This window comes from Mustela nivalis (genome assembly GCF_964662115.1).
Source record: "Mustela nivalis genome assembly, chromosome: 9".
NCBI lineage: Eukaryota > Metazoa > Chordata > Mammalia > Carnivora > Mustelidae > Mustela > Mustela nivalis.
In genome coordinates this window covers 15,928,033-15,941,326 of record NC_139028.1, presented here as the reverse complement: position 1 = coordinate 15,941,326, position 13,294 = coordinate 15,928,033, and the positions used below count along the sequence as shown (strand labels likewise).

Sequence of the window (13,294 nt, the reverse complement as noted above, 5' to 3'; positions counted from 1 at the left end):
TACATAAAGCAACTATGAACAGACATAAATGAAGAAATGATAGTAATACAATAATCCTAAGAGACTTTAACACACACATCAATGGACAGATCACCCAAACAGAAATTCAACAAGGAAACAGTGGCTTTAAATGACACATTGGACCAGATGGATCTAACAGATACATTCAGAACATTTCATCCAAAGCAGTGGAATACACACTCTTTTCAATTCCATGTGGAACATTCTCCAGAAGGGATCACATGTTAAGCCAAAAAATAAGTCTCAACAAATTAAAAAAGACTGAAATCGTATCATGCATCTTTTCCAATCACATCAGTATGAAACCAGAAATCATACACAAGAAAAAATCTGAAAAGAACACAAATACTTGGAGGGTAACTAAACTCCTACTGAATGATAATTGGGTCTGACAACACATCAAAGAGTAAATTAACTAAATAGAGACAAATGAAAATGAGAACACAATGGTCTAAAATCTTTCAGATGCAGGAAAAGCTGTCCTAAGAGACAAGATTATAGCAATACAGGCCTAACTCAAGAGGTAAGAAAAATCTCAAACAACCTAACCTTACACCTAAAGGAGCTAGAAAAAGAACAAAGGCCAAAGCCAGAAGTAGTAGTAATAATAATAATGAAGATCAGAGCATAAATACATGAAATAAAGACTACAAAAACAATAGAAAGAATAAATAAAACCAGGAGCTGGTTCTTTGGAAAGATAAACAAAACTGATAAACCTTTGGCCAGACTTAAAAAGAGAGAGAGAGAGAGAGATGACTCAAATAAAATCAGAAGTGAAGGAGAAATAACAACCGTCACCAGAGAACTACAAAGAATTATAAGAGATTATTATAAAAAGTTTTATGCCAACAAATTAGATAACCTAGAAGAAATGGATAAATTCCTAAAAACATAAAACCTTCCTAAACTGAATCAAGAAGAAACAGAATATTTAACAGACTGATTACTAGCAATGAAATTCAATCAGTTAAAAAACAAAAAAACAAAACATCCAAAAAACCAAAAACCTTCCAATAAACAAAAGTCCAGGACCAGATGGCGTCACAGATGAATTCTACCAAACATGTTAAGAGTTAATACCTATTATTTCTCAAACTATCCCAAAAAACTAGAATAGGAAGGAAAACTTCCAAATGCATTCTAAGAGGCCAGCATTACCCTGATACCAATAACAGATAAAGGCACTACAAAACAAAACAACAACAACAACAAAAAACCTACAAAAACTAAGGCCAATATCTCTGCTGAACATAGATATAAAAATATTCAATGAAATATGAGTAAATCAAACTGAATAATACATTAAAAAATCATTCACCATAATCAAGTGGGATTTATTCTAGAGATGCAAAGGTGGTTCAACATTCATCAGCCAACATGATACATTATATTAATAAGAGAATGGATAAAAACCAGTTGATCATCTCAATAGTTGCAAAAAAAGCATTTGACCAAGTACAACATCCATTCATGGTAAAAACTCTCAACAAAATAGGTTTAGAGGGAACTACCTCAACATATTAAAGGCCATATATGAGAAACCCATAGCTAACACCATACCCAATAGTGAAAAACTAGGAGCTCTTCTTCAAAGATCAGGAACAGGACAGGCATGTTCACTCTCAACACAGTACTGTAAGTCCTAGCCATAGCAATCAGACAAGAAATAAAAGGCATCCAAATTGGTAAGAGGTAAAACTTCACTATTTGCAGATGACATACAGTATACAGAAAACCCTAAAGACTTCATTAAAAAAAAAAAATACTAGAACTGATATGAGTTCAGTAAAGTCACAGGATATGAAATTAATATATAGAAATATATTGTATTTCTATACACAAATAGTGAAATCGAAGAAGAAATTAGAAAAACAATCCCACTTAAAACTGTATCAAAAAGAATAAGATACCCAGGAATAAACTTAACCATGGAGGTGAAAGACCTGTACTCCCAAAACTATAAAACACCAGTGAAAGAAAAACTGAAGACAGCATAAACAAATGGAAAGATATTTCATACTCCTAGATTGAAGAATCAATGTTGTTAAAATGTCTTGTATTACCCAAAGCAATCTACAGATTCAATGCTCTCCCTAGCAAAATACCGGTAATATTTTCCACAGACCTAAAACAAAAAAGGACTGAATTTAATATAGAACAATAAAAGACCCCAAATAGTCAAAGCAATCTTGAAAAACAAAGCTGGAGGTATCATAATCTCAATTTTAAGATCTACTACAAAAGCTGTAGTCATCAAAACAGTAAGGTACTGCACAAAAACAGATACACAGATCGAAAAGAATAGAACAGAACAGAGAGCCTGGAAATAAATCCATGTTTATATGGTCAACTACTCTACAACAAAGGAGGCAAGAATATACCATGGTGAAAAGATGGTCTTTTCAACAAATGGCGCTGGGAAGGCTGGACAGCCACATGCAAAAGCCCGAAACTGGATCACTTTTCTAACATCTACATACACATAAAAAAACAAACCCTCAAAATGGATGAAAGACCTAAATGTGAGACCCGAAACCATAAAAAACCAGAAGAGAGCACAGGCAGTAATTTCTCTGACATTAGCCACAGCAACATTTTCCTAGATAAGTCTCCTTTGGAAGAGAAACAAAAGCAAAAATAACTATTAGTATGAAACCAAGTAAAAACTTTGCACAGCAAAGGAAACCAACAAAAAACCCCAAAAGGCAACCTGAGTGGAAGAAGATATTTGCACATAATATGTCTGTTCAGGGGTTAAGATCCAAAATATATTTTAAAAAACTCATACAATTCATCAACAACAACAAAACAATTAAAAAATGGGCAAAGGCCTGAGACATTGTTCCAAAGAGGACATCCAGATGGCCAACAGACACATGAAAAGATGCTCAACATCACTCAACATCAGGGAAATGCAAACCAAAATCACCCTGAGTTATCACCTTACACTAGTGGGAAGGGCTGAAATTAAAAAGACAAGAAATAACAAATGTTGGCGAGGATCTAGAGAAAGATATCTTTGTGCACTGTTGGTGGGCCTATAAACTGGCATGGCCACTGTGGGTGAGAGTATAGGGGTGCCTCAAAAATTAAATACAGAAATACTATATGATCCATTAATTTCAGTAATGGGTATTTACCCAAAGAAAACCAAAACACTAATCTGAAAAAACATATATGCAGCCATTTGTTTTCTGAAGCATTATTTACAAGAGCCAAGATATGGAAGCAACCTAAGTGTCCATCAATACACAGATACACACCCACATACAAGCAGGAATATTATGCAGGCACAAACAAGGATGTGATCATGCCATTTCAGACAATGTGGTTGGACCTAGAGGATACTATGCTAAGTGAAATAAGTCAAACTGAGAAAGACAAATATCCTATGACTCCATTCATAAGTGGAATCTAGAAGAAAAAAAAAAAAAAAACCTACACACAAATGAATAAACAACAAAAAGCAGAATCAGACCTATAAATACAGAGTACTGGTGGCTGCCAGAGGAGAAGGTGGGGCACTGGGAAAAATGGGTGAAGGGGAGAGGGAGATAAAGGCTTCTAGCTATGCAATGAATAAGTCACAGAAATAAAAGGCAAAGTATAACAAAAACAGTCAATGATCTAGTAACAGAAACATAATGGGATGATATAACAACCAGATGATAGCTATGCTTGTGTTAACTGCTAAAATGTATAAACTTGCCAATTCGCTAAGTTGTACACTTGAAAACAGTGTAGAATTGTGTATCAACTATACTCCAAAACCTTTTTGTTTTTAAAAACAAAAGAGTACATTTATTGCAATGAGTACTGAGTAGTGTATAGAACTGCTGAATCACTATGTTGTACACCTTAAAGTAATTGAATACTGTATGTTAATTATACTTCAATAAGGAAAAAAAAAAATCACCCATCCCATGTAGCCTAAGGACTCTACTTCTGAGAAATTATTTCAAGGAAATTATCTGAAATGATGGTAAAGACTTACTTATAAATATATTCAATGAGTATTATTTGTAATATAAAAATAGAAACAGTAAATGGGAAATAATTATGTGAATTATGGTAAGCTTATTTGTAACTGTTACACAGCTATTAGAATAGCTTTTCTTAATAATATAAGGGATTGCTTAGACTAAAGTATTAAATTAAAAAATCAGTAGTTAAGCACAACTGAGGCACAAAGTTTTTCTTTAGATATAACTATGACAAAAATGTTATTGGTGAGTGGAAAAAAATTGTGAATTATTTTTCTGCTTTATACTTTTCTGTGCAATTTTTCTTCAGTGAACATGAATTACTTTTCCAATAGGAAAAACAAAAAATGAAATGAAGTTATTGTATTTATCAAATATGCCAACTTCTCCATCTGTGAAATTTTAGTCATTTTCATTTTATTTTCTACATTCTCTAATGTTATTTTCTACATTCTCTAATAAAAGTTCTATTATTTTCTAAAATGTAAACATTAATGAAAAGACTACACACAGAAGAAATGTTTCCAACAAAGTAAAAAATAATGAATACAAAAGTAACAATATATAAAGTACAGATTTGTACAGAAAACAAGGGATTAAATGCAGAAGCAGAAATGAAATAGTGTTAAGCTGATGGATGAAAGATATTTTTTCACTTTTCAAAATGCAATTTAGTGGTAATATTATCCTGTCTTTTTGATAATTTAGCAAAAACTGCTTTTCACTTCTCATCAAAGAAATATTCATCTCATGCACTTAAAGAAACCATGACAAAAGTGGCTTTGGAGGACTTAAAGGGAAATTACACAACCGGAGCAGTACTTCTAGTAACAAATCCGAAGGGATTAACACGTCAGCTGTCTCAGGTAATATTTGCTTCAGCACTATTTACCACTAGTATACTAATTGTATACAGTCCTTCTGAAGTACCAAAGTGCATTACCATACAATCAGATCTTCCAAGATTAAACGCTAAATGTTTAATCTTGGAACTTTACAAGCTTATACATTAAATCATAGGAGGAATCAGAACATTTGACCAACAAGTCAATGTGACTGAGTGACCACAAAGAAAGGGTTTCTGAAAGCAGTGTAAGTCAGCAGTAAAACTAACAGGGAGCGCTCTAGTTCTCTTGTAAGTATACATAAATTACAATTTTTTTCCAATTTAAAATTGACTTTCTTTTTTAAAAAGATTTTATTTATGTACTTGAGTGAGAGAGAAAAAGAGAGAGCATGAGCGAGGGAGACGAGAGGCAGAGGAGAAGGGAAAGAGCATCTCCAGCAGACTCCCTGCTGAGCACAAAGACCGACTCAGGCTCCATCTCAGACCACCTGAGCTAAAATCAAGAGGCAGACATTTAACTGACTGAACCACCCAGGCACCCCAAAATTCACTTTTAAAAATGTAAGAATTTATATAATGCAATAAATCCTCATGAAGATTTTATTTCACTTTTCCAATGGTGGGTAAGGAAAACAGACCGGAGAAAAATAAATGTCATTACATTCTTAGATACATAGAAATTGAACTCAGGACTATTACGATTATGAAAGAAATGATTAAAAAATATTCTCCTATCTTAAAAATTATTTAAACAAATCATCAAAAATAACAACTCAATTTTAAAAATGGGCCAAGGGTGTCTAGGTGGCTCAGTTCATTAAACAGCTGCCTTCAGCTCAGGTCTTGATCCCAGAATCCCAGGATTGAGTCTCAAGTTAGGGTCCCTGCTTAGTGGGAAGTATGCTTCTCTGACCCTCCCCTGGCTTGTGCTTTCTCTCTCAAATAAGTAAAATCTTACAAACAAACAAAAAAACCCAAAATGGTCCAAAGGACCAAAAAATTCACAAAAGAAGTAACAATCATCTTATAAAATCATGCACTCAAAGTAAACAAAAAACTGTAAAACCAGAAATGTTAATTAAAATAAAAAATATTATTCTCCCCTATCAAACAGGTAATATTTAGAAAAATAATATTCCTGGTAAATGATTTCTTCCTGGTGAAAATTTACAGGTGTGACTTTTCTAGAGGATAATTTGGCATCTCATGCAGTAAATTGTAGATGTAAGAACACATTCCTTGACCCAAGAATTTCACCGCCATGGGATTACCCTCAGAGAATAATCAGTTAAATGCACAAAGATAAAGATATATTTATGCTCTCCTAAATATGACCTTGGGGAAACAGCAAAAGAGAAAAAATCTAAATGTTCAATAACAGGAAATTGATGAAATAAAATGCGATCATATGTAAGAATGCTATTTAACGATGCTTCAGAATTTTTTTTTTTTTAACTCCGGGAAATAGTAACACATTAAGTAAAAAAAAAAAACAAAAAAAAAACACATGTATAGATGACATCAATTTCATTACTAACATATAAAATATATGGGAATAATGAAAAAAATATGAACCAAATATTAATAGTGGTGATCTCTTGGTCTGAATGGTGGCATTAAGGATGTTTATTGAGTTTTTCAATAATATCTACAATAAACAAGCATACTTTTATAACTGAAGGAAAAAAACACATGAGTACTATGTTTATCTTAGAGAAGAAGTTAAAACAAATTTTAGCATTTTTCAGTCTAATTCATCTAAGAATTATCACTTTAACTGTTTAAAAACATTTTAAAATTTTCTAAATGAAGAGTTTTTGATCCCAAATTGTAACTGTCTTTCATTCTTCCAATAATCTCAAACTGGATATAGGGGCTATTTCTACTCGAAGAGTGGGAAAGCATTCTCCATAAATGTTCTAAATAAGGGCCTAGAAATTAAAAACTTTCTTCAAAAAATATGGTGGCAGAAGATAGAAGAAGTGCTACGTACACTAAATAGGAAAGAATGGTCATCTGGTGAATTTCTGGAATCCAGTTGGCTCCAAGGAAACGGACTCTACCTTCACCAGTGGCCCATAAGTCAAATGTCATCATATGAATCCAGGAGAGGAGGCCAGTTTCAGTTATTTCCAAATAAATGTTTCTTTAACTGCCAGATATTGAGATAGAATTTCCCAGTGGAATCAAAATCAGAACGCATTAAACTCTGTTAAAGTTAAAAATTTCTACAGAATATTAAAATTTACACAACTCTTATTTTGGATGTTTGTCCCCAGCCACTCCCTAAAAGAACAGATCGTTTTGAGCAATATTTAGCAGAATAATTTGTCAAATATTATTTGTCTGGGGTGCCAAGAAAGTAGAGAACAGTTTCTAATATAACACATATATCCATGACAAATATAATTTTCATATCAACACACTATAAAGACCATGCTTAGGCCCAGAAACAAATAACAGTGACTAAGTTATCTGATAACTAGTCCTCCTGTTGTACATAACATAGTTGCTTCTTGAAATATGGGATATTTCAGAGCACAAGATTAATACCAAGACTACTGAGGAGTCCTAAAACTTTAGAGCAAAATATTAAATTCAAATGTATTACAAAAATAAGTTCTCCTCAAGAAACACTGTAATAAGGATATAATATTTTTTGTTTCTCTCCTCGCTCTAAGAATGCAACTTTGCTATTTTATTTGGAAAGCTTTAAAAATACGTAACATTTTAAGGTAGTGAAGAATTATGCCTAAACCTAAAAACCCAAAATGCACACAGAAAGCTTTTCAGTGAACAAAAGCAGTCTTCAGAATGTCCACGCTATCAGTTCTGCATTCCAGGTTCTCTTAAGGATAAGTAAGTAGCCCAACACCAACATGCCATTTTATTTCATTTTTTTAAAAGAGTTGATTTATTTGTCAGAGAGAGAGAGAGAAAAAAAGAGAGAGCACGCACACACAAGCAGGGTGAAAGTCAGGCAGAGGGAGAAGCAGACTCCCTGTTGAGCAGGAAGCCTGACATGGCACTTGATCCCAGAACCCTGGGATCATGACCTGACCTAAAGGCAGAGGATTTACTGACTGAGCCACCGAGGCGCCCCTCACCACATGCCATTTTAATAAGGTAATTTTCAGAACCTCTGTGAATTAGCTTTAAGAGTCTATGGACCACATGCTTATATGCTCTTTAGCTAAGCAATGCAAGAGGTCTGGTATTGAGGAAAATAAGATGGTCACCGAAAAGATCTGAAAACAACTAATGGTTATCTTGGGGTGTTGATCTTATGGGTAATTTTTTTCATTTACCTATACTTTAAAATTTTTCAATAATAAATGTATCAGTTTGATAATATACATTATTCTTTAGTGCAACAATAGTATCTTCTCACTTGACAACTTCCTTTCTAGGAATTTACCTCCAAACCCACTCCCTCTTCTTGCCTGCCACCTGCTCTTGAAAAAACAGCAGTTACATATGCAAATATTATTCAGATTATTTACTATACGTGAAAACTGGAAATGTTTAGTAATAAGAAAATTGTTCAGTAAGATAGAATTCATTTATAAGGTGGAACACTACGCAGCTATTTTTTAATATAAGGTATTTTTAATGTATATATATTTTTAAAGATTTTATTTATTTATTTGACAGACAGAGATCACAAGTAGGAAGAGACGCAGGCAGAGAGAGAGGAAGGGAAGCAGGCTCCCTGCTGAGCAGAGAGCCCCATGCAGGACTTGATCCCAGGACCCTGGGCTCATGACCTGAGCTCAAGGCAGAGGCTTTAACCCACTGAGCCACCCAGGCGCCCCGATATATTTTAATATAAGGTAATATAAGGTAGTTCTGTACCTTATAAAGATATGTAATAAGCAAAATATACTATACAATAAGTGTAAAAAAATGTAATATATGTAAGTGTATACAGCATGTGATTTCATCTGTGGAAAATAATAATGAAAAAAAAGACCAGGGGGAAATATGCCATGAGAATGATTTACTCCCATTGGTGGAGGAAATGCCCATGTACTTTTTGTGCACTACACTCTTCTTTACATGTTTTATAGTAAGATTCTTTAACAGAAAACAAAAACAAAAACAACTTATGGGCACAAATGACTTTTTCGGAATTTTATTCAACAGACAGAAACCAACAAAAAACTAGCCATCCAACTATAAGGAAGAAATTCTTTGCTAGTACAGTTTTGATAAAATAAAACACTACTCAAGGACAGCCACAGCATAGCAAACTAGCAACCAATATTGCCTAAAATAGTTTAACAGTTTAAATGCTATTATTCTTTTCCCATTATGCTAATTTTATAAAATTAGCTACTCTAATTCATAAACCACAAACCAACACTACAAAGCTTTTCCGAAGTATTATATTAGGAAGCTGGATTCTACCACCACCTGCCTTCCCTTTTGTGTGCAAAATTTATATAGAGATCTAACATGAGAATACAGCTTCAGATGAGGATGTAATTATACTTCTTAAACAATGTTAAGCTATTTGATAGATTAGACCACAATGAAGATCTCCTTTTGTGTACTGATTTTTTTTTCCTAAAAGGCAAACAGTCTTGGATCTCCCAATCTCTGTAGAAAATCCATCATTCTTCAGTGATTCAGAATAAGAGACAGAGAAGAGCCAAGTAAAAATAACAGGGTCTAGTTGTTTACCACACAGTTGTTCAAACTAAGCCCTATAATTTGTCTTGGGTTCAAACTTGGGAAAAAAGACCTCTAAGTTTTAAAACACAAACTTAGGGGCACCTGGGTGGCTCAGTGGGTTAAATCCTCTGTTTTTGGCTCAGGTTATGATCCCAGAGTCCTGGGATCAAGCCCCTGCATCGGGCTCTCTGCTCTGCAGGGAGCCTGCTTCCTCCTCTCTCTCTCTCTCTCTCTCTCTCTCTCTCTCTGCCTGCCTCTCTGCCTACCTGTGATATCTGTCAAATAAATAAATAAAATCTTAAAAAAAAAAACCACAAACTTACATTGATGTTAAACACACTATATTGAGGAAATTTCTGTAGGAAGCATAATCATGATATTTAGCTGATATTGTTCTTTATACCACTTTAATTGTTCTCTCTGTAATACTGCTGTATGCTCAGCAATGCAAACTTAAAATAAGATTAACACTTTAAGGATTCCACTAGCCATCTTATTTATAGTATTTGGGATAGTTGTATCCATTGAAGACTGAAATACTTATCCAGACAATGAATGAAGATCATAAGCACTGCTTTAAAAATCCTCATTAGTAGTATACTTAAAGAAATAATTCTAGAGGTACTATTGCTAAACAATTCTTAATGCAAATTACCACGAAAGTTCACAGAGCAACTCTGCAAAACTTCAGATCTACAAGAACTTTTCTCTTTGTTAATTACCCTGCTATTTCCCTCATTCCTCTCAATTTTAACATTTCCACTCACACCATATTATCAGGGACACTCACCCATCTTAAACTAACATTATTTCTTTTTATATGTTAAAGACACCTTCTTTTGAAAAGCAAAGGGGAATGGGGTCTACGGACTAGAAATTTAGCTTTCAGATTAAATCATGTCTCACATGTATGGTAGGATCAGAGTGATCTGACCTGTGCCTTCAATTACAAATGCATTGATCTTGATACCTGATGGCCAAACCACGGTACTACTCCACAGTGCCCCCTAGCTTCACCAGATGTATCAGTTTAAAAGAGACGGTTTGAACCGTCCACCTCAAGAGAAAGTGTCACTCAGTATCAGCTCACCTAAACAATTCTTAAATAGATAACCTAGTACCTAAATTTGGCCTAATAAGTAGCAGCTGAATTAATTAAATCTTGTGACCAATACTGATAAAAGCTTATGAGAAAAAAAAATTATGAACTAATGGGTTTGGAATTCAACCACATAAAAATATTCAAAAGTTCTGTAAGAAGCTTTCTTTAATGCACAATCTGTTTGATTTTTAGAGTCATTAAGCAAGGACTCATATAAAAATACGCATTAAAAATACCTTCTTTTATGCAGTTTATGGGGAAACAGCATGGCATTAGGCCATGGTTCTTTAGAGGAATGGAATAAATTTCTTCATTTTTAGAAATGCTGAGATCAAGATTAAGTAATCTCACTATAGGTACATTATTAACTCAGTATAATTGTGAACAAAGGTAAATTTGTGAAAGAAAATTTGTAACCTTGGTCCTGATGCTATAAAATAAGTCTGATTTGGAATGCCTCACCATTAGCAGGGGAGAACAAAAAGTGAAGATGACGCAATGACATGTGCCCCTACTTTTTGGAAATGGATTCCTTCACATTAAGCAAAACTTCCAAGAACAGCAGCAACAGAAATCACTCAAGTTTTCAAATGTCCTACACCTCACATAGCCATTATGAAAATCCATTCCTAGGTTACAGCATATTCAAACTCTAACACATTTGCAATAATAAGGGGGAAAAAACTGAATAGGATGAAAACTAGGGGAAAGAAAAACCCGAAAAAGGACGAAACTCCAGAACAACTGCAAGAAGGCAGGGTAGAGTACGTCAAAAACACAAGGTTTTATTCCAAAGAATAGTTTTGTTTCTACTGATTTTTTCTGAAGTATTTAATTTGCACGTCTTAAAATAGAGACCCTGAGGAGAGCAGCTTGAGGCAGTGAAAGGAAGGGGGGCGGGTTAGGTAAGAAGAGAGACTTGGGAGAAAATATGTACGGTGCATCAGAATGTGCAGTGGAGTGGGGGATGCTGGCTTCACCGCCAGGAAGCAGTTGAGGGCTTTTGGAGTAGAGAAGCCGAACCAGATGTGGCTTCAGGAACGCGCATTCGCCGCCAGAACGCACACCTGGTCAGGGGACCACCTGAGCAAAGCGAGACCGAGCCACCAACCGTGCAAGCGCAGAGATGACCATTTTAACCCGTTCTATTGTCTGGAGTATTAGATGGAAATGCCTCAGGCACGAGATCAAGCTAGCCTGACACCAAATCAAGAGACGCTGTCGGGCAAAAGGAGACACAGACGATGGACAATGGCCGTCCGGGCATTCCCGGCCGCGGGGCCCCTTCCCCGAGGGGCCAGGGAGGGGCGCAGCGGTCGCGGGGGCCGCGCGATGCCCCGTCCCGGAGTCCGAGCGCAGGCGGCCCCCTCCCCGGGGCTGGCGACGTATCCTCCTCGCGCGGCCCGGGAGCACCCAGACTTCCCCTCCCACCCCTCCCACCCCACCCCCAGCTGAAAGCTGGGAAGACGCGGAACTTGGGCTCCGGAGCGGAGGCCATAGATCAGGTCACGGCCCGGGTGGGAGGCTCTGGGAGAAATTCCGTGTGGCCACCGGGGGTGGCGTAGAGAAGGCAAAGCCCCGGCCGGTCGGGTTTCCAGCTGGACGACACTCGGGGCCAGATGACCGGGCCCCGAGCCCTTCGGCGCTCACCGACCCCCCTGCAGCTCCCGGGTCCTCACAGTCCCAGGCCCCTCGCCTCAGCCAGAGACCCAGCCTCTCCGCTAGACCCAGCAACCCACCCCCCAACCCCGCTGCAGCCGCCCCTCCCGGCCAACAGCTCCTCTCCCGGACCCTCGCCCCGGACGCTCCCGCCGAGCCCCGGGCCGCACCTCCGTCTTGGTGATCCGGTGCCGCCCCAGCTTCACCACGGCGAAGTTACCCTTGCCCAGCGTGCCCTCGATGTCGTAGAACCCCACCCGGACCGGCCCGCGCTGCAAGTGCTTCGGGCCATCCGCCATGACCATGCTGGGCCCCGCTGCCAGACTCGGCGGACTGGAGCGCGGGCTGGCGGGCCGGCGGCGCTGCTGGGCTCCGGCGACGCCGCTCGGCTCGCTCCTCCGCTCGGTCCCTCCCGCTCGGCTGGGCCCAGCCAGGCGCGCGCCGCCGCTGACGTGCGCCGACGTCAGGGGGCCGGGGCAGGGAGGCGGGGGCGGGACCGGGCCGCGATTGGTCACCATGGCGACCGGAGCACCGCCGACGTCGGCGGCTGGGAGGGAGGGAGCGAGGGAAGACGGGAGGGGCCTGGACGGCGCGTTCTTTCCGGACTCAGGCACCCCGGGTTCGCCACCGCCTCGCGGCTGCCAGGGGCGGGGTCACCCCCCGGCCCGCCCCGTTCCTCGGCCACCCCAGCCGAAGGGCAAGAGCGAGCCCTGGTGGGCGGAACGGAGGGGTGCAGCGACCTGGCCGTCTCCTTCCCTCGTCCGGGCGGTCTCCGCCTACCTGAGGGCCTTCCCGCCAAACCGCTCACCTGTGCCTGCGGTGCGCCGGCGAATTCGGCCCCGGCCAAGAGCTGGGGTTGAGCAACGCATCGCTCACCGACTCCTTCCTTCGTATCCCTTTCTCATTGGTTTCTATATAAATCCTTCCCATTTTAATGTCTCAGGAATCTTCTGACAGCAGCACGGGTCGCTTAGAGACTCCCAGAACGTCAGCGCTTGAAGA

At 38.5% G+C, this 13,294-nt stretch overlaps 1 protein-coding gene across 5 annotated transcripts in view; it reads right to left on the bottom strand.

Moving 5' to 3' along the window:
- The window catches only part of SIK2 (salt inducible kinase 2), a 127,528-nt gene extending 114,769 nt beyond the window's left edge, over positions 1 to 12,759 (bottom strand). For 2 of the 5 annotated variants that reach the window (XM_082684286.1, XM_082684289.1), the window contains exon 1: positions 12,463 to 12,742. In XM_082684286.1, the coding sequence (XP_082540412.1) occupies positions 12,463 to 12,597 (135 nt within the window). In that variant the 5' untranslated portion in view covers positions 12,598 to 12,742. Of the gene's footprint in view, positions 1 to 12,462 lie in introns of all 5 variants that reach the window. The other 3 variants (XM_082684287.1, XM_082684290.1, XM_082684288.1) reach the window with 2 other exon arrangements.
- Between the last annotated feature and the right edge of the window lie 535 nt (positions 12,760 to 13,294).